Source organism: Aspergillus piperis (assembly GCF_003184755.1).
Source record: "Aspergillus piperis CBS 112811 unplaced genomic scaffold BO85scaffold_1, whole genome shotgun sequence".
Lineage (NCBI taxonomy): Eukaryota > Fungi > Ascomycota > Eurotiomycetes > Eurotiales > Aspergillaceae > Aspergillus > Aspergillus piperis.
In genome coordinates this window covers 255,403-276,578 of record NW_020291591.1, presented here as the reverse complement: position 1 = coordinate 276,578, position 21,176 = coordinate 255,403, and the positions used below count along the sequence as shown (strand labels likewise).

General features: G+C 52.1%; 6 protein-coding genes across 6 annotated transcripts; all 6 read left to right on the top strand.

The window, feature by feature from the left end:
- The first annotated feature begins 127 nt into the window (after positions 1 to 127).
- On the top strand, positions 128 to 1,512 carry BO85DRAFT_515225 (lipase). The gene is made up of 2 exons (XM_025664771.1): positions 128 to 755; positions 827 to 1,512. The coding sequence occupies exons 1-2, from the start codon at positions 349 to 351 to the stop codon at positions 1,437 to 1,439; spliced, it is 1,020 nt and encodes a 339-aa protein (XP_025520512.1). The 5' UTR covers positions 128 to 348; the 3' UTR covers positions 1,440 to 1,512.
- A 2,501-nt stretch (positions 1,513 to 4,013) lies between these two features.
- chiA1 (class III chitinase ChiA1) lies at positions 4,014 to 7,860 on the top strand (the record flags this gene model as incomplete). Its single annotated transcript, XM_025658415.1, has 3 exons — positions 4,014 to 4,115; positions 4,177 to 4,615; positions 4,676 to 7,860. The coding sequence occupies 3 exons, from the start codon at positions 4,014 to 4,016 to the stop codon at positions 7,858 to 7,860; spliced, it is 3,726 nt and encodes a 1,241-aa protein (XP_025520511.1).
- A 1,461-nt stretch (positions 7,861 to 9,321) lies between these two features.
- Positions 9,322 to 10,291, top strand: BO85DRAFT_433205 (uncharacterized protein; the record flags this gene model as incomplete). Its single annotated transcript, XM_025658414.1, has 3 exons — positions 9,322 to 9,856; positions 9,948 to 10,033; positions 10,100 to 10,291. 3 exons carry the CDS (start codon positions 9,322 to 9,324, stop codon positions 10,289 to 10,291), a joined length of 813 nt encoding a protein of 270 aa, XP_025520510.1.
- Positions 10,292 to 11,102: 811 nt separating this feature from the next.
- Positions 11,103 to 12,308, top strand: BO85DRAFT_361293 (CaiB/BaiF CoA transferase family protein; the record flags this gene model as incomplete). Its single annotated transcript, XM_025655588.1, has 2 exons — positions 11,103 to 11,157; positions 11,224 to 12,308. 2 exons carry the CDS (start codon positions 11,103 to 11,105, stop codon positions 12,306 to 12,308), a joined length of 1,140 nt encoding a protein of 379 aa, XP_025520509.1.
- Positions 12,309 to 15,363: 3,055 nt separating this feature from the next.
- BO85DRAFT_361160 (uncharacterized protein) lies at positions 15,364 to 16,449 on the top strand (the record flags this gene model as incomplete). Its single annotated transcript, XM_025655581.1, has 1 exon — positions 15,364 to 16,449. The coding sequence occupies one exon, from the start codon at positions 15,364 to 15,366 to the stop codon at positions 16,447 to 16,449; it is 1,086 nt and encodes a 361-aa protein (XP_025520508.1).
- A 1,309-nt stretch (positions 16,450 to 17,758) lies between these two features.
- BO85DRAFT_360890 (putative chromatin assembly factor 1 subunit A) lies at positions 17,759 to 19,730 on the top strand (the record flags this gene model as incomplete). Its single annotated transcript, XM_025655570.1, has 2 exons — positions 17,759 to 18,511; positions 18,570 to 19,730. The coding sequence occupies 2 exons, from the start codon at positions 17,759 to 17,761 to the stop codon at positions 19,728 to 19,730; spliced, it is 1,914 nt and encodes a 637-aa protein (XP_025520507.1).
- Between the last annotated feature and the right edge of the window lie 1,446 nt (positions 19,731 to 21,176).

Here is a 21,176-nt window from a genome sequence, read left to right as displayed (position 1 = left end):
AGTGGTTTGAGTGGTGGGGGTGGGGAAAGGGTGAGGGGACGGAACTGGAAGGATCTCTCTTATCGCGGGTTAGTCAGTAAGTTCCTCCTCGTTATCAGGATCATCAACCAGCCGTGAGGGGAAAGGAACACAAACAGGAAAGTCGAGCCGGAATGCATCCCCTCGTTGATCCCTTGCGCTCGGACACTGACCGCGATGTAACCGAGGAATACAACACGGAGGCTGGCATTGATAGTCTGATAGATAGGATAGAGTTACCAATTCCTTTCCTTTCCTTCTTCGAACACAACCGACACCTTCAATCTGTAAAGAGCGAAATCAATCGATCAGTGACCTACCACTTTCATCATGTCCCTTACCAATCCTCAACCCCCATACCCCCTCCACCCCTCGGTGCAGGACAAACTCGATCCCGAATATGTCGCATTCTACAACCAGTATGTGATGAAACAGCAGCAGGTCCATCTGCAGCCTGTTGCGGCCTCGCGATCGAGCGGCGTCCTGATCCCAGGCGGGGGTCCCGTTCTGCCTGTTGGGCAGACCATTGACCTTCGTCTTCCACGTCGCGTCACAGAGGGCCCAGAAGTTCCTGTGCGTGTGTTTGTGCCAGAAGGCGCTGCCCCGGCATCCGGATGGCCGGTCATGCTGTATTTCCATGGCGGTGGATGGGTACTGGGGAATATTGACACGGAGAATCCGGTCTGCTCGAATCTCTGTGTGAGGGGTCGCTGTGTCGTGGTGACGGTGGATTACCGGTAAGCACTATCCCGAGAGTATATGTGTGCGATTGAGCAGAATGAAATACTAATAAAATATTCTTCGAAAGTCTCGCACCTGAACATCCCTGGCCCGCTGCCGTCCACGACTGCTGGGAGGCTCTCCTCTGGTTGACTTCCCAAGGACCCTCTCAGCTTCCCATCGATATCAGCAAGATCGCGACCGGTGGATCATCAGCGGGTGGAAACCTGGCTTGCATTATCACCCAGAAAGCCCTGACACTGTCGCCTCCTGTTCGCTTCAAGGCACAGCTGCTCTCCGTACCGGTGACGGATAACACGGCCAGCGTGGAAACGAACCGTGCCTATAAGGAGTACGAGCATACACCGGCCCTTCCCGCAGCAAAGATGCTCTGGTATCGGAACCACTATCTGCCGAATCAAAAGGATTGGGACAACCCTGAGGCGAGCCCCTTGTTCTGGACGGGCGATTGGTCTGCCCTGCCCCGGGCTTTAGTCATGGTGGGTGAGCTGGATGTGCTGCGAACGGAGGGAGAACAGTATTCCGAAAAGTTGAAGCAGGCTGGCGTTCAGGTGGATTTGCAGGTTATGAAGGGCATGCCTCATCCATTCTTGGCTATGGACGCTGTGTTGAAGGAGGGGAAACGGTCTATTACTTTGATGTGCGATCTACTGACGGAGGTATTTTGGACAAAGTCTTAGGGAGAAGCAACAGGGGTACCCTGAAATAGAACTAATCAGTATGCTCATATGCTATCACTGCCCACATGTCGAACTCTTGGCCAATTCATAAGGAGGGTGGCAGGAACGTACTAGTAGCCACTATATCTTAGGGAAAGTATAGCGCAGTGAGCTATCCTCGACCAGGTCCATCAAAATGCGTATCGGATTATGAACCAAAGCTCACGGAAATATACTGGGGTCTCTGTCCCACGCCGTCCCTTTGCGACACATGCAGCTAACGGTGTGTAACGTGGCACCCTTTGCTGCAGGTGTAACCTAGCTACCCTGCAGCACATGGATTGTCAACCCCTTCTTGGGTAGATTGCCATCCTAGCTTCAGCATTGTAGTTGGGTACCTGTTCCTTCTTCTGTGTACTTGGTTCTCCTCTGTCAGCATGCAGGTTCTCGCAGCCTCTAACCGTAGCTAGTTCATATATGGCTTTCACGTCTTCCCCGGCAGGAGTTCATTGTCGGCGAAACACGGATTCTTATGGCATGCCACCGTGTCTCTGGCCAAGCTAGGCCGATGCCATTGCACAAAGATTCCTGCAAGCTTTTAGTTTTGTCATCCTCGGGGGTTTCATACTGTTCCCCGGCGTAGTACGCGACTATAATCACAGCCAGTAAAACATATGCTTTGCCTGTCGTACAAACAAGCCTCTCTGAGAGAACGAGATCATAGACGTGGAGAGACACAACCGGATTGAAAGTAGCAATCCCCGCCCTGTGAGACTTCTGGTACGGATAAATGTCTCACACCGTACTCTGTGTCTATGTGCCTTATAGGTGTAGTATCCACCGACCAATGGATTTTGAGAGACAACGGGGAGTTGCTGGGACTGGCCATAAGGCTTTCTGACCGTTCATTTCCACTCCTCGCCAGATTGCACCACGCTAATCCCTTCACAGGAGCAGTATCAAAGGTGCAATTTCCGGTTTTCCGGTGCATGACTCCGACGTCGCTTAACGCCTGGTTTTAGTGGAAGCTACTAATCACCAATCCCTTACCCCCAGTGGTTCCCCTCTGTACGAACAGGTACACTGGCCCATCTAGCCAGGAAGGTCCGTGGTCGGTCGGAGTCCGCTTGAGGCCTAGTGGGGTATCTGGCTGGTGGATGGGTCGACTAAGAAAGTATCTAGTCAAGGTGTGATTATTTGGACCAGGAGAAAAGAAGACCAATGGACTGTCGGCTAAGGAGGATATTCGTCGGTGGCGTTCCTCCAGAAATCTGTCCTGTCAGACTTTTCACTTTTCCATTCGGGCTCAACTCTTCCTGCTTCTGAATTGAACATCCGCCCCATACCATAAAAAAAGCGACTGGCAGTTGCACAACTCTGTACAGTAATAGTTCCTGATTGTCGATCGGATGATCCGGTCAACTCCGAGAGCCTTAAGCAACGGAGAAGAGCCGTTCCGTGGGTCCGGTCTAATGATTTGACTTTTCATTTCTCCCCATCACAACAATCAGAAGGCGAGAGGCGAAGGTAAGACATTGGAGCCCAAAGTTTAGCCCGGACGTTTCCCAGCCTGACCAGTGGCCTGTCAAGCTCTATATCCCGACTCTTTGATTGGTGTTCCTGACCACCAGCGTTCCACCAGGGACCCCTAGCTAGTCCCGATCAAGCTACTTCCACATGGACACTAACCCTAACTGGGGTTAAAACATAACACGGACACGGTATTGTCACCGCAATACCAGGATCACGCCCACCGCAGGGTCCAGGACTAGACTAGCTTCCCTCCAGGCAGGCCTCCAGGTCCATGGCAGCCATCCATTCCCACCTCGCTATCTCCATCCATCTCTCATCATCCGGCCTCTATCCGTCCAGAAAATTGATCTCTGCTCATTTGATATCCACCTTTTATCGAGGCTACATTCGACTATGAAGCACTACTTTCTCTTTCTCCACTTAGGCTAAAATTCAAGCACCGCCAGAGCCTAAACGTTGTGAGTAGTGTATATCGCATTTGCCTCTGTTGTTCATTTCGACCGAGACTAACCACAATAGTCGGACCCTGATGCGGCTCTACACCAGGCATTTACTCAATCAGGGTGCTCGGATGCCTGCTGTTGCCTTGAGCGTAATGTCGGCCCTCACATCTTCCATCCTCCGGATCCAGTCACGCCCTCTTCTGGCCGGTGACCCCTGGTGCTCCCGTATCAAGCGCCTCGTTAGCTTCAATATTCCCTGCTGCTAGCACAAGAATGGAGCTCTTTCTCCATCGCCTGATTGTCCGGTTGCACTTGCCAAGCCATATTATCCGCATGATAATTTCGGTTGTGCTCGTTGGATGAACTTTGTATTTGGGATATTGGAGCTAATGACTGGGAAGATGCAATGGGGTTCGCCAACCCCCCAAAACGCCTATCTCCCATAATGTTATATACCCTCCTTTCCCACTGGTTCTCTTACCAGTGCCTCATTCTTCGACGTTCGCTTGCGGAGACACTCCTCAGTAGCAGACATTTGTCTGCGTCCTTTCGTTGAACCACCAAGGTTTCCTTACTGGCTTGCGGCTTCATTACGCCTGCCAGTTGCCACTCCTTCGACATGGTGTTCAAGCCTCTCACCCTCGCTGCGGCGGTAGCCGGTCTCACTCCTTTTGTGTCTGCTTTCGATGCCCAGGCAAAGTCCAACGTTGCCGTCTACTACGTATGTTCCGACCACTCGAGCTCCCACTTAATCATACTGACTTGTACTTATCTGTCTACAGGGTCAAGGATATGGTCAACAAAGATTGAGCCACTTCTGCCAGGAAACTTCGTTGGATATCATCAACCTTGGCTTCATCAATACTTTCCCGGACCAGGGACCTGCCGGGTGGCCGGGTAGTAACTTCGGCAATCAGTGTGATGGCCTAACATATGTAGTTGACGGCGTCTCAACGGAGCTTCTTTCTGGTTGTCATCAAATTGCAGAAGATATTCCCATCTGCCAGGAAGCAGGAAAGAAGGTTTTCCTGTCCTTGGGTGGTGCCTCCCCGGATAACCAGCAGATTCTGTCAGATGCCTCTGCTGTTCAATTCGCCGATTTCCTCTGGGGTGCCTTCGGTCCGAAGACGGAGGAATGGGTATCGAATGATGGCCCTCGTCCTTTTGGCGATGTTGTTGTCGATGGTTTCGATTTCGACATTGAGCACAACGGCGGTTTTGGTATGTATTTCTGTCCGTGAACTCTTGTTATTAATATGCACCACCGCTAATCGTGAGCAGGATATGCGACTATGGTCAATCGGTTCAGAGAGCTCTTCGCCTTGGTCCCGGAACGTACCTTTTACATCTCTGGTGCCCCCCAATGCCCAATACCCGACCCTCAACTCAGTGATGCGATTGCCCAATCCCCCTTTGACTTCGTTTGGGTGCAATTCTATAACACTGCTGGCTGTGCCGCTAGTGACTCTATCAATGGTGTCAGCACCGGCTTCAACTTTGACGACTGGGTGGATGTCATCAAGCGTGGAGCCAACCCGGACGCAAAGCTCTATGTGGGATTGCCTGCCGGTCCCGCTGCAGCAGGAACTGGATACTATCTGACCCCGGAGGAAGTCTACCCTCTGGTGAATGTGTATATGAACCTCTACCCGGAGACGTTTGGAGGTATCATGCTTTGGGAAGCAACGGCTTCGGATGAGAATACGTTCAATGGGCTCACATTTGCCGACTTAATCAAAGACATCCTGGTTGCAGTTGATCCTTCGCCACCGGTTCCCAGCCCTTCGTCTAGCAGTGCTATCGCCTCAAGCACACCTGCGGCGTCGAGTACCCCTGTTGCGTCAAGCGCTCCTGCTTCATCCACCTCGACTCCGTCAAGCAGTCCAGTTCCGTCAAGCTCTGCTGTTTCCACTCCCGCGGTTTCGAGTACAACCGAGTCTTCCAGTACTCCTGTGGTGTCAAGCAGCGTCTCTGCGTCAAGTAGCCCTATCGCATCAAGCCCTGTGGCGTCTAGCTCTTCAATTTTGTCCAGCACTGCTATTGCCTCCAGCACTCCTGTGGCAAGCAGCGCGCCCGTGACCACCAGTGCCGCTGGTGCTTCCAGCTCCCTGATTGTCCCTAGCTCCCCGGTTGCCTCTAGCCCTGCTGTTCCCTCCAGCTCTGCTGTTACATCTAACACTCCCGTGGCCTCCAGCTCTGTTGTCGCCCCCAGCTCTCCTATTGTGTCAAGCAAACCGGCAGCATCTAGCTCTGCTATCCTTTCCAGCACCCCTGTGGCATCCAGTGCCCCCGCTGTCTCTAGCTCTCCTACTGCGTCCAGCTCTGCTATTGCGTCCAGCTCTGCTATTGCGTCCAGCTCTGCTATTGCGTCCAGCAAGCCAGCAGCATCTAGCTCTGCCATCGTTTCCAGTACTCCGGCGGTCAGCACCCCTGTGGCATCCAGCACTCCCGTTGTCTCTAGCTCTGCTACTGCATCCAGCTCTCCTGTTGCGTCTAGCACTCCGGGAGTATCTAGCTCTCCTGTTGTGTCAAGCACCCCAGCAGTATCAAGCAGCCCTGCTGTCTCGAGTTCTCCTGTGGCATCGAGCACTCCTGCCATGTCAAGCAGCCCGCCTGCATCAAGCACCCCCATCATTCCAAGCTCGGCTGCCAGTTCTGCCGTTGCATCGAGCTCTCCCATTCCTTCGAGCTCCATTGTAAGGTCGAGCACTCACACCTCCAGCAATCCTGTGGTGCCAAGCAGTCCGGCCATTTCCCTCACTCCTTCAAGCACGCCTGTCCGTTCAACTTCATCTGTTGCCCCAGGAAAGTCATCCAGTGTCCCTATTATTTCCAAGCCATCCTCCACGGTTATTGCGAGTTTCACCAGTTCTTCTGGGTCATTGCCCTCTTCCAGCGCTCCTGCTGGGACCGGGGTTCCATCATCTACCCTGTCACATCCGTCTAGCACACCGTTGCTGTCAAGCTCACCTGTCAGCTCTGCCGAGCCGGTCTCTTCAACTTCTGCTGTAGGATCCAGCGTAGGTTCCTCGTCCAGTATGGTCCCTGAAGTGTCGACCAGGTCAAGCTTGTCGGTTGTTCCCCCTAGCACGCCCATCGCATCGGTTTCGGGAACAACAATCGTGTCTGTTACTACTTCGTCAAGTGAATCGGGCAGCCCCACCGTGTCAAGCTCTGTCAACACGTCGAGCACAGATGCTTCAACACGTGCTTCTGCCACCTCCGTGGAGTCTACTTCCTCGGGATCGGTGATTACATCGGTGACCCCATCCGGCGCCCCTCATGCGTCAAGCTCCACCAGCTCCGTTGTTACCACCATCTCATCGGTGCCTTCTGACAGCTCGTCCTCGTCTGGTAGTGAAATAACATCGAGCACCGAGTCTGCTAGCTCAACATCAAGCCAGACTGGAGCGAAAACAACTTCCGTTGCTTCAGGCAGCTCGGCAGCAGCCAGCACCTCAACCTCCGGTGCCGCTGCGAATGGCTCGGGTGCTCAGGACAGCACAAAGTCTACTGATCACGCCAGCACCTTTTCCTCGTCGTACTCGACTCCCTTGGCCAGCGTTTCAAGACAAACAGACGGCGCAACTACTGTTCCAACTGGTGTACCAACCGGCAACGGCAGTGGACTCGCTCCGATTACTTCCAGCATCACATCTGCCCCGGCGGTACCTTTGGTTACTTCCAGTGGCTCGGAGTCGGAGCCCACCATCACTACCACGGTCATTGTGACTTCTTACATTGACATCTGCCCCGAAGGGTTCACCACGATCACCACGACTTATACCACTACCTACTGTCCTGCAACGGCGTCTGCCACAGCCACCGTCACCAACCCTCCCGGCGCTCCAGCGCAAACCACTAGTCCCAGCGTCCCTGAGGGCTGGACGACGACTGTGACCGTATGCACTCACTGCGCTCCCACACCGACTACTGTCACTCTTACTTTGCCGGCCACCAATCGGCCATCAGGGCTGGCGTCCTCGACCAGCGCACCGAACTCTCCTGAAGACTGGACCACTACGGTCAGTGTCTGTACCGACTGTGGCCCTACACCTACCACGGTCACGGTCACGGTTCCCGTCAGCGCTGCCACAGGTGTCGATGCTTTGACTGCCAATCCTTCCGGCAGTCAGTCTACCGGGGAGAGCTCGCCCGGCCAAAGTGCCCCTACAGCCCCTACAGCCCCCGCGTCAACAGCCCCCACCACAACTGCGACGGTCATTGTGGCCCCGAGCCAATCGTCAACCAGCCAGCCGGTGATTCTTGGAACCGGCAGCGTCCGTGCCTCATCGACCTTCCATATCCAGCCATCCCAGAGCGGATCCCGAGTGCCTGTGGCTCCCAGCGGCACGGCCGCCGGCGTGTCGCCCGTATTCACCGGCGCCGCTTCACGGGTGTCACAACTGCAACACGGTGCAGGTGCGGTGTCAGCGTTTGCGCTGTTCCTCTTGGCAGCCATCTAGACGACGTGCTTCCCAGCTTACGAAATACCTTCGCCATGAGAACCCACAAGCCACTTGAACCAAGTGCTTGGGATGTAATGCTTAATCTCAGGATGATACTACTACCTTACCCTCTGTCATGTTATTTAACTTTCATTCTACCAGCGATCTAGCTGCACTCTTTACGACCAGTATATTACTTTGCCACAACAAAATGCCATTCTTTCGAATCCACAAGAAATCAAACATAAGGAATCCCAGTAATGCCCTAGGCAGCCAAGATCAGCCAAGACGGGACGATCCGGATGTGCCAAGGCGTGATATGGAGGGGAAGTGATGCGTTGTACGATGGATCTCGAGACCCTGGAGTTTCAGCCGTGGTTTCAAACTTTCTCTTTGGCTTTTTTTGAATGGAAGACAAGTCGTCGTGACTGTGTCTAGACACGGTCGATTGATGCCTGATGCCCATCTGACCTAGAGAAAGATGGTGTGTGTGGCCATGGCCTGGCCCCCCCAAGGTCATCGACCACCGCATGGCACAACGATAGGCTAAGGAGAACTTCGGCCCCCGGGGCGGCTAAGCCGGATGAAGGAAGTGATGAACAGCGCAAGAGGGTTGTTTTCTCTGCGTATTAATCGCAAGATGTTGAGTAGTTTTTGTATTCCAGTCCATAACTAGTAATACAATACATACAACTGTATAAGTAGATACGATGATACCATACCGCACTAAAATTAATCCATGCATATCAGAAAAACAAAAAACACCGCCATGATTGATGATGCACGGAGTGAGTGAGTGACCAAGCCACAATCGATCACCGGGAGCATAGCCACCACTACCACCCACTGGGGTAAATTAGCATGGGATGATCAAGTCAGTCACATACTCAAACCAGTCAATCAATCATTTCTTGGCCCGCCCCTCTTTCCCTTCCCCCCTGAACAGGAACTGAAAAGGGAACTGGTAGACTAAGTGAGAGAGTTATGTTATGGGTGGACTGGGTGGATTGGCTAAAATGAAACAGCCGAGATTGATGGAGAACAACTAATGAGAGGACCCTTGCCCCTCTTTTTGTGTCTTACTTTCTAAGTACGTACAAAGTAGGCAATTCTCCTGAATTGCCCACCTAGTGAACAGCCACAATTCATGCCATATTAAGTAATTTTAGTAGACTATCTCTACTAACTAAACTAATTTATCATCTATCTTTGTGTGTACTCTGTATATCTCCCTATCGATCGGACCCCACTTTATCTTTATTTTTGGGGGTTGTGATTATTTATTATTACAGTAGTAAGTACTAAGAAGAACTATAAGTAGTTTTGTTGGCCTTTTCTTCCTTTCCCACTTTTATTTCTTCTCTTCTTCTACTTAGTACTTTACTACTTTTAACATACACTACTCATCCCACTTTACTTTCTTTCCTCTACTATACTATACTACCTTTCCCCTATCCACAAAAAGAAAACTCCACCAAAATGGACTTCATCAAGAACATGGCCGAAGAAGTCATCGAAAAGAAATTCGGTGGCGGCGGCTCCTCCTCTTCCCAACAACAGCAACAATCCTACCAGAGCGAATCCTACGGTCGTCAGGAGTCCTACGGCAGTGGTGGTGGTGGTTACGGCGGCGAGTCCTACGGCCGTCAAGAGTCATACGGTCGTCAGGAGTCCTACGGCGGCGGCTACGGAGGTGGTGAGGGCTACGGCCGTCAAGAATCCTACGGTCGTCAAGAAGGTGGATACGGCGGCGGCAGCGGCTATGGTGGTGGCTACGGAGGTGGTGAGGGCTATGGACGCCAGGAGGGCGGATACGGAGGTGGCTACGGCGGTGGTGAGGGCTATGGCCGCCAGGAAGGAGGATATGGTGGTGGCTACGAGTCCCGTCAGGAAGGTGGATACTATGGTGAACAGCAGCAACAGCGCCCTGACCACAGTCGTCGCAATATGGCGCTGGGTGTTGGTGCCGGAGTGTTGCTTGGTGGAGCGGCGGTTGTTGGAGGGGAGATGATTCGTGAGTCTTCTTTTCCCTTTTCTGCCTGCAGAGTACTCAATGGGTAGGAGGTGTGGATGAATGTGGCTAATGTTGTGATTTGTTTGATTAGATGATAAATGGGAGGAAAACAAGGAGGATATCAAGGAAGATGTGGAGGACTTCCCCGAGGATGCGGCTAGATGGACGGGTGAGAAGGTGAGTTCAATATTACCTGTGATATCTTGTTTTGTTGCTCTTTACTGATATTGATGAATGTAATAGGTCGGTGAAGTCGAAGAGATCCCCGATCGCATCGAGCGCAAATGGGACAACGCCGTTGATGATGTCGAGGAATTCCCTGAGGATGTTGCCGGATGGGCCGGCGAGAAGGTCGGAAATGTGGAGCGGTTCGGTGATAATATGGAGAATGCGTATGATGAGGGCAAGTATGAGGGTCGTGAGGATAGTTGGTAGATTGGATGATCTTTTATCATATTAGTGTGGTTCATTTGTTGGGTTATAAGCCTTTTTTTTTGGTCACTTGAGTTGAATATAAAATCGCTCGATGTTGCATCTGATAGGATTGTATTTATTGTAGAAAGCTGAAAACATATCGAGATACTAAAGAACTGCTATTCAATGGTAATTCATCTTAGACGGAAAGCATTTTTAACTGAAATTTCTCCTCTGGATGATACAGATATTTACTGATAGCATACTTCCGCTATACAGGCATATTTGTTTAGATTCACATCGTTATAGTAAACAGTCGATCCCGTCTATCTCTTTAATCCCAATTACTGTAAGATTGATACAGTTCAACTCTTCGACGATTAAGCAGTACTCTGCCATAAATAACCCTCGGCCAAGATTATCTTCCGAGGATGAATCAAGCTGTGGTTGGAAAGAAGACAGACCTAATTGATATCATATACAGTTAGAAAAGAAAACAAAAGCACGGGACGCAGTCTCATTCACACACCCCGAACAGAAGGTACAATATGCGTTCATCTTATACTTATAGCATGGGTATAAAGACTAAGCGAGTAAATCACTCAATGGATTCATATGAGTTGCACAAGCTCCAATAAATCCAGCTTGAATTGGGAGTGTAGTGAGGTTCCCCGCACGTGCCCCGGACCTCGGCTGCGGAGAAGCAAAGCCGCTGTCTGGATCACCCAGTAATCCAAGTATCAACCATCGCGCTGCTGGCAGTGCTACAACCTGTCTCAACACTGTTTTACTTGTCAGTACATATCTGAGTTATTCCAATTTGGTATACAGAATGCCCGCTCCTCTCGATGGACTCCGTGTGGTCGAGCTGGCTGGCCTAGCCCCCGGTTCGTCTGCCATACCCCCTTCCTCGGAGACGCCTCTCCGCATACTGACATGACGTCTCTACACAGGCCCCTTCACCGGACTACTACTTGCCGACTATGGAGCCTCTGTATTGCGAATCGATCGACCAAAAGCTAAGAGTGCCGACCAGTTGACTCGCAGGAAAACTTCCGCTACCATTGACCTCCGAGACCCCGACTCTCATCGAGTGCTCCTCTCCGTCCTTAAGGACGCCGATGTCCTGATTGATCCATATCGTCCCGGTGTTTTGGAGCGACTGGGCTTGTCGCCGTCGGAAGTACTTCTGAAACATAACCCCCGCTTGATTGTGGCTCGTTTGACGGGTTTCCGTCGCGATGGCAAATACAAGGATATGGCGGGTCACGACATCAACTACATTGCTGTGGCGGGGGTACTGTCTATGATAGGTCGGTCGGGAGAACGCCCTTACCCACCACTCAACCTCCTGGGCGATTTTGCTGGTGGAGGTGCCACATGCTTCTTGGGGATTCTGTTGGCATTGATCTCGCGCACGTACACCGGACGCGGCCAGGTCGTCGAGGCAAACATGGTCGACGGCTCTGCGTATTTGGCTGCAATGCCACGGTTGGGCAGACAAACGCCCTTCTGGGATGCGCCTCGCGGTCAGAATACGCTGGACGGAGGCAGCCCGTTTTACGACACATACGAAACCAAGGACAAGGGAAAGTATTTCGCAGTGGGTGCGTTGGAGCCGCAGTTTTACGATGCTCTGTTGAAGGGGCTCGAACTGAACCCCGAAGAGCTTCCGCCGCGGGACAACAAGGACAACTGGCCTGCGCTGCGGGCTGCCTTCGCTAAGCGGTTCAAAGAAAAGACCCGGGCGGAGTGGGAGGCCGTATTCGATGGTACAGATGCCTGCGCCACACCTGTGTTGGAACAAGATGAGCTCGAGAAAAGTGGCTATGAGCAACGGCCCGTCGTCCATCTAGTGGAAACTCCCGGGCTCCCGATTCCGGCCGACGACGGAGGCTGGACCGGGGGTGGCCTGATACCTGGCACTGGGGGCGAAGAGACACTCAAAACATGGCTGGGGTGGAAGAAAGGCCGCGATTATGATGTCAGGCGCGATGGAGCGCTAGTGAAGCTACCGGACGGCAAAGCGAAGCTCTGATAGCAACGGTGGTACTGTTATTTCGCGCAACGGTGTTGACGCGATACGAGGCCATGTTCCAAAATTGCACGTTGAGTTTGATCAGGCCCTGGGTCGATGAGGCTTGGAGAGTGGCGTAAGGCTGAGCAACTTGACGAACTGGCGAATAAGCAAGTAGCCGACGAGGGTCAACCGCACAACATTTGAACCTTAACATATCCACCATGGTGTCATTGACGAGTAGATAGCTATGTTTGGGGAGATTGATCAACGGTAGATCCCGACAGTGGCACTTGGTTAGACACAAGTGAAATACTAATAATGTCCAGTCATATTGAATTTCAACCCTAGCGATAATAATGGCTTTGTTTCAGTTGAACCACGGACGAGGACGAGGACCAGCGATGAGTGGAGGCTCATCCCGTCTGCACCTTGGGTAAATTGCTAATTTGCCAACGATGCGATGCACAAGCACCAGAGCCACCCGAGCCGGATTCGGTATACTGTTGTTGTGTTGTTAGTAAGATTAGGCAAAGGCCACCGGGCATTCCGTAGCAGACATGCAGTTGATCTGATCCAACGTGCATAGCGACTAGTGTGCATGACAGCGTGGTCTCCATTCTCGCTGCGATTGGCATAAGCAACGGAGAAGAGCCGAGAGAAATTGCATGCCATGCCAGCACGAGCGAGGGAGAGAGACAGCGACGACTGATGGCTAGCTGAACAATGGATCCCGGTTGGGGAATGAGCGTTACAGCAGCGCCCGGATGTAACATATTTTTTTTTTTTCCTTTCTTTCCTTTTCCTTCTAGTAGGATTGCGGGGGGGCCGTAACAGTTCGGACTAGTCGGGACTAGTTTAGTCTCGTGCAAGTGCGAAAGTTGCAACTTTTCTCGCAGTCATCGTCACGTCACTTTCCCTTTCTTTTTCCTTCCCCCCCTTCGGTTACGCCGCGGAACTCGTCTCCGTTTTGGAAAGGTACCACTTCAGTAAAGTTACTAAAGTATCTACTTTTGTTGCTAGCAAAGTACCCCCCTTCCCGGTATGGGAGGTTCCACCCTGTCTCCATCCCTGGTTCACAAGAGTACAAAGTAGTACTTTTTATGCAATACTAGTAAAGGGTTGCCTGGAGATGTATCCGGCTGCGGTAATTTGTGAGCAAGAAAATCTCTCTTTTATGAACAAAGACTGCTTGAATACCTGGGAATAATACCCACTTTTACCAACTTGTACCAACTGTAGAAGAAGAAGAAGTACTTCCTGTGCTTACGAAGTCTCCCCGGTAGTAACTAGTAGTATTTTGTAAGTACCTTGATCGAATGCAACCAACTGTAGTGTAGAGTTACTACCTACTACCCCCCTTCTCTCTCTCCCTCTCTCGCCTCCCTAACCTCTCGGCCTAACCGGTCACTCCGATCCCCTCTGACCGTCTTCGGTTTGCCTTCCTGCGCCCGTTATACGTCAATGCATGACTACCTCAGTGAAACAATTCCTCTATCTTGTCCTTCCCCATCTCCTCAGCCCCAAATCATCAGAAAGAATTGCAGTGCTGCCGGCCTTCCGGATGTTTCAGCAGTGGGGTAATAGACGTCATTAATTTGCTGCTGTCTGGTTTTGGTACAATCCGGTTCCTTGTGGTAGTAAGGTACCGTATCATTGACCGACGGTATCTCCCGCGATTGCCTAGTGCGGTATCACTGGCCGGTATCGTCGATGTATCAATGATACCTTCCTGGCCCACGTGCGTGGTGTGGCGCAGTAAGATGATGTCTCCTGACGATCGTGTCTTACAGCTTATCGCGCGCTAACAGGGTGTTGCTTTTGAGACATCGGAAGATAGACAGCGCAAATCAAAAGGAGAAAGGGAGCTTCCCCAAGCTCCCTCTAGGATAGATTCGTAGCTCTCTGGGTCGATTGCCTGCATTTCCTTGTCTACAGGGCCCATCCATCCCTGGTGCATCTGTGGCTGTGCAGGTACTTTCCATTGTTTGCCTGGGGGTTCCGTAAGGGGCCGTATCAATGGTACCTTGTACCGGAGGGTCGTATTCGGTACCACCCCGTCTGACGGTCACAACTGGGTTTTTCAGAACCAAAGTTCACGCTCCTCTTTCTTTTCTCCCATCTTCTTTTCCCGATCGATCGCCTCCAAAGTCCGTTGTTCAACCGTTCGTTCATTTTCCCTTCATTTCGCTCGTCTCCAGTCCTTTCAACCCCGCCTCTCTTTCTCTTCCCTCTTTTCATTGCTTTATTTACCTGGTCTGCCTCGATCGCCTTGTGATCAATTACTGCCAGAGATAACTCTTATCACAAGACAGAGACACTGAAAAGTGACTGTGTGAGTGACTTGTGTGGTTGGATTCCGGGCGTCAGCACTGTCTCCTACTACTACTGTTGCTGCTGCTGCTGCTGCTGCTGCTGCTACTTCTTGCTTAGAACCTTCTGTTAAGCGTCGGTCTTAAAGTAGTGCCCGGGTCACGGCTTTATCAATGTCCCCTGCAGGTGTGACTTGGTAATATTGGGTACCCGCCAACTGCCAGCCCTCGTGTGCATGAGTGACTGAGCGAGTCTGTTTGTCTGCTGCGTCTTGCACTCTCTCAGCACCGCTACTCCAACACTACCACTGCCAGCGTCATCTTATTCACTCCCCTCTTCTCTCTCTCTCTCCCTAACAACTCAAGCGCCCGCCTCTTCTGAAGCGCTTGCAACCTCTTGGTAGAGGCTGTTTCTATTCTAGCGCCGATACCACATTCCCATTGTATCAGCTGGGTCGGTCCCTCTCCCTTTCTTCGCGCCTCGGATTCGGTTGCCTGTCCGGTACGACAACCCAGCCGCTGGCCGCTCATTGATCCTCAAAAACCACTCCCACACGATCTACGACTTTCCCTTTCCTGTCCAGAAATCGCGGGGATCACTGGTCGACGCTTCACTACAATCTTGTTTCATCTACTCTGTGGCTACCCCTGCAATCTCCGCCACCACCCGCAGTGGGAACCGTCATCACAGTTCCTCGTCTCCCCCCCTCGTTTACCGATCGAGCTCTGCCTAGATGGCTGGTGTGCAGCTACAACAGCCCAGCATGACCGACTATCGACTCCCAATGCATCATCAGCCGCCGCCGGCTCGCAAACCAGTTGCCGGAATGCATTCCGGCTTTCCCTATCAGGCCTATGACGGGCCTCACCAGCAGCAGCTTTCTCCCCATCCATCGGCCGCCTCCCTTGCGCACAACCGCCGGCGAACCTCTTCCTCCCATGTGTTACCCTACATGGCACAACAGCAGCAGGCATACTCTGCGGGACCCTCACCACATCATACGATGACCGGTCCACCCAATTACCCCCCTTCCAGGCGGTTATCGAGTGCGACCACATCTACGACCTCCACCGGCAATGTTAACTACGGCGGTAACCCACAGACAGATATTCGCCGCAGCACTTCGTCCCGCTCCGCCAATGCTCAGCTGGGTTATGTGGCTCTGATGCGGAGACAAAAAGCGACAGTATGGTGTGACCGGGCACAGCCCGAGGATCCTCGGATACGGGCGCAGAAGCTGGTCGATAAGAAGCGGGCGTACCTGGAAGTCCACGGCGCAGGCGCCGGGCGCACGGGTACCCTTGGAAGCGGCAAGAACAAGCACGGCGGCAAGGGAACCACCGAGTTCTCCCCCTCGACACTCGTCGGCGCTACTGTCCCGGTTCGACTCAGTGCGAACGAGGTCGGTGATGCAGATGAGGATGCACACAGTGACCGAGGCTTCCCTTATCGCCGGACCGGTAGCGGTCGCAGTTCTCTGGGTAGCAATTCTCGCTATCCCAGTGGCTACCAACGTACTCCGCAGAGCACGATGGGGAGCACCAGTACGCCTCCTAATGAGAAGACCGACCTCCCTGATGTCTCCGAGCACCCACCAGCGGAAAGCCACGAAGCCGAGCAGGACCACGCCTCCATTAAGGATGATGCTGCTACTACAAACAGTTTTGGTAGTGAGCACGAAGAGTACTTTGGCACCGTGAGTGACATGGCCGCACCAAGTGCGGCTTCTGCGGCAATCGACAAGGCGAAGAAAGCGGATGAACTGCGGCGCCGAGGCAGTGTCGATGATCGAACGACGTCCATGACCAATGTCCGGCTTTTCGTGGCGAACCCCGATTTGAGTGATTAGAGATGCGGCTTGTTCATTGCTGGGCTTATTCCTTTCACATACACTGATATTTGGCGCTGCATCGACTATGCAGTCCGTATCGAATTCGAGCTCTACGCCTCTTTCCTTTCTTTTCCTGAAGTCTCGTCCTGCAAACTCGGGCTTGGATCCCATGTCTGGTGCAATGGTCCTGCTATGCCCTCCAGCCTTGATTTGCTTCACGATGGCAAGATGCCCCTCAACTGATTGACTTGAACTTGTTCTATTCCCCTCACCGCATGTTATTGGCGCTTTTTGCTGTGCTGTAAGGGTCGCGTGCTACTTGAACTCGCACCCCTTGCACCAAGTTGGCGTCCGATGGATTTATGAGCAAAGTAATAATAATACTATTGTACATATCACCACATTTGATCGCAATAGCGAAGTAGACGGTATTAAGGAGAGCTGTTGTAAGTTTGCACGGACTTAGGCGGAGTCAGCGCATAGTGAACCAATGGACCAGTAGCTTCACTCTCAGTACAACCATCGAATAGACCCAAATTCAACATCTAACAGACAGGAACTCTGCATGCAAAGCTCCAGCGATATAGATAGATGAACTAAGGTGGGCTAAGAAATCTAGTGGTCATGAACTAGGGGGGGTCCTTACATAATCCACTACACGTGCGGGACGCGAAATCCCAGTCGCGAAGTTCAATTAACAACGCGTTTCGGGCGACCTGGCAGGCTCACCAGACGCCAAGATTCCCTCTTCCACGCCTGGAATCTCCGCCTCGATTGTTGCCTGTCTGTCTTGTCTTGTCTGTCTATCACTTTGCACGACCCCTAACCTAACTAACTAGCTCACGGTCCAGCCGGCCAGAAAGAGACCCATCAATCGATCACTCTTCTGGATCACCGGCTTTCCTCACTTCACTCCTAATAGTTTCCGCTCATTTTCCTCTCATGACCCTGAAACCTACCTGGCTGGTTATCGGCCACTGATGTGAGCTTAAACCAACCCTTGCAAAGTACCCCAGCACGAGGTTGTGCATGCGCGCGCACTCTGCGAATCATTCACTAAAGTGATTAAGTTACGATGATAGACTAACTGAGTTGTGAATTGAGGAGTTTCATAGGTGCCATTTATTTTTATCGTTATCATACTCCTTTGTCTCATCCTTCCTCTTGATACCCACCCACATACAGCCTCAGCCTTACACTTCTCCGCTGGATGATTAGATTATCGTTTCATTGTCCATTGAGTCGTCAATAAGGTCATTCACCGTCTTTTTCATCCTTATCGCGGCTCATACCACCATACACCATCCCGGGAACGGAAAGTACCGCCATGTCGACAGATACTGCTACCGCCACCGCTCCTGCATCTTCGCCACACTCGTCTGCTGGCTCGTCCTTGTCGTCACTATCATCTCCTCCGTCGGATACGAGTACCTACCCCGCGTCTATCTCTATGTCTGGGTCGCCGACGAGGAAACGCTCGATAGGGGATGTCGATGGGGATACGGCTGCTGCGAAAGGGGAGGATGATACGAATGCGATTACAACTACGGATGTGGAGATGAAGGTTGATGGAGATGCTCGTGTCGATACAGATGATAACAAGGAGAATCGGGATACACAAGTGAAATTATGTGGTCCTGGGGACGAGAAGAAGACTACGGTTGTTGGAGATTCGACTGCCACTACGACTACTGCTCCGGCTGCGAAGAAGAGGAAGTTGTCGCCTGCTAGTAAGGAGGCGAAGCAACAGGAGAAGGAGGCCAAAGAGCGGCAGAAGCTAGAGGAGAAAGCGAAGAAGGAGGAGGAGAAGGCCAAGAAGGAAGAAGAGAAGGCTAAAAAAGAGGAGGAAAAGAGGAAACGGGAGGCTGAGAAGGAAGAAGAGAAGCGGGTAAAAGAAGAAGAGAAGCGAGCTAAGGAAGAGGAGAAGAAGAAGCGCGAAGCGGAAAAGGAAGAGGAGCGCAAGAAGAAGGAAGAGAAACGGAAAGCGAAAGAGGAGGAAAAGGCTGCCAAAGAGGAAGAGAAGCGAAAGAAGGAGGAAGAGAAGTTGAAGAAAGAGGAAGAGAAGCTGAAGAAAGAAAGAGTAAGTTTGAATTTATTTTCTGGCTGAATGCAGAATTCAGGTATCTAACACGCAACAGGCGCAAATGAAGCTGAACTCCTTTTTTGTGAAACCGAAAACCCCGGCGCAACCATCCTCATCGAACACGACCCTCTCTCCTAGCAAAACTACTGGCGCTGGCGCTTCGAATGACCCCTCTCCTGACTCCGGATCGACTGTATCTGACTACCAGCGCGAGTTTCCAGAGTTCTTCCTCCAGTCGCATACCACATTTGCGCCACCGCACAGGTTCCAGCGCGACAACGAAGCTCTGCAGCATACGCGGGAGAAAGTTGATGCCTACTTGAAAGATGCCAAGGATGGCAAGCATGAGCCTGTAATTTTTTGTCCTTCCGAGCTCTTCCAGCTCATGCCATACCAGCGACGGCGTGGAAGGTTGCCCGCTTCAGTTAAACAGATTCTCTTACAGATGCAGAACCTTGCGGATCAGTCAGAGACCTCCGAAGCTGCCCAAAGAGCTCGCGATCTTCTGAGACAAGTGAGAATGAAATCACTTAAATTCAGTGAGGATGTTCGGCCTCCATATCAGGGAACCTATAGCAAGAGCCTACCGGAGTCATCCGTCCGCCAGTTGATGCGCAATCCCTTTCGCCGCGGGCTGCCGGAGACGAACTATGACTACGACTCGGAAGCTGAGTGGGAAGAGCCCGAGGAAGGCGAGGATCTGGATTCAGAGGAAGAAGAGGAAGGGAGTGAAGACGGAGAGGATGACATGGATGGCTTCCTGGATGACGAGGAGGACCATCCGATTGATGGCAAGAGGCGTCACATCGTCGGGGACCTAGAACCCGTCAGCACTGGTATACGATGGCAGGAACATGGCGTGGACCCGGAGCTGCAGGCGTACAAGATGGAGACCATTTCCGACTCGGTGACCTTCCCTATTGACCCGTTCTCCACAGCCTACTGGCAGAAACCGAAGGCCGCCGCGGAGCCAGCGCAGGCGGCTGGTGGTTTGGGGCGCTCGACGCTCCATGCCTTCATGGGGCACCCATCCTCGTCATCCTCACACAAACCGACCGGGAGTGGGCCGGGAGCGGACGGGGGCACCCTGGCCGTTCTGACAGCTGGGAGGACAAAGCGAACGTTGCCGCCGGAGCAGCTGGAAGAGTTCAAGCAGGTGGTGAATGGCAGTGATCTGACCAAGATGGGGTTAATTGAAATCTTGAAGAAACGGTAAGACGTGGGCCCACGAGGGATGCTTGTTGATCGGAAGGCTAATCATCAGGGTTTGCGCCGCCATAGGTTCCCTAAGGTCTCGAAAGACAGTCTGAAAGACACGCTGAACAGCGTGGCCACGCGGGTGGGACAGAAAGAGGCTGACAAAAAATGGGTCTGCAACTAGCCGTGGCCGGGGATTGGCAAGTTTGGCCCCCGGGAAGGACAACGCATAACCAGGGGACTGGTTACGGTTGTGTTTGGAGCACGGCGTTTAGAAGAAGAAATAATGAAAAGATCAGTCACAGACCGAGAGAGTGGTCTTGTCGGCCAATTGAGTGGGTTGATTGGTTCCCCAATGGACGTGTATACCCCTCCTTTCTCTGCGTCTTCTGTCTCTCCTTTGATTTCTTTTCATTTCTTTTCAGTTTTACGATTTACCCTGTCCCTCCTTGCCTAGTGTTTCATTTGTCGACTATATACTCAACGTCTGGCCATCCTGTCAACCGGACACAGACTCGGGTGAGTGGGTGGCAGGACTGGTCGGATAGTGTCGTTTGGCAAGGGGAGTTTTTGTGTTTCGATGAAACACGGAGAGAAGAGAAAAAGAAGAGAGAGAGAGAAACACTACCTGACCGGGTTCCTACGGTGCATCTATACGGAAGTATTCTCGTCTCATCTCATCTCATCGCCCCCATCACACCAGGGACCTTGTGTCCGGGATATTCATCCCATACATCAGGAAGGAGGGGAAGGAGAAGGGGCAGGTGTGATGTTTAGAGATGATGATCGGAGGGGTAGTAGCAAGTCAGAAAGGGAACTGCATATACGGCAGGGATCGCCAATCACAAATGTTCCTGAGCAAACTGTCGGGGCCAAGTGGAGCGGGGAATTATAGAGACCAAAGACAGCGAAGAGCGAGAGAGGAATGTGAAAAGAAAAAAGGTATCTTAATAATAGATCGGGAAAAACGCAGTGCAGAGCGGTGCCAACACAACAAGCACACAGCCTGCGGGAAAGCCTCATTGACATGACATGACATGAACTGACCCAGACCTGACCACTGGGATTGGCATTGGAAACACTTCAGAACCCGGGTAGATGCACCTTTCTCGGGGACCTACTTTGTCTGCGTACATGCATACTACGTACATGGCACTACTATCCATCGTAGAGTTTCTAGGTAGATGAGTGGTGGTGATGATGATGATGATGATGGCTGTTGTTGTCGTAAGTCCAGTCCAGTCCAGCCTGGATGAATATCATGGATATGATGGATATGGGAAGTGGGGTGGGTGGATGGGATAGAACAGCGTCTAGACCAGCTGCGCGTCTGGGTTGAGTGAGTGAGTGTATGCGCGTCCACTGTGTCTTTTTTTTCCCCTCCAGCTACGTACAACTTGAATTGTATCTACTAGTAGCCCACTCAAGAGAGATAGAGGGACAGAGAGAGCAGACAATGGCAAGT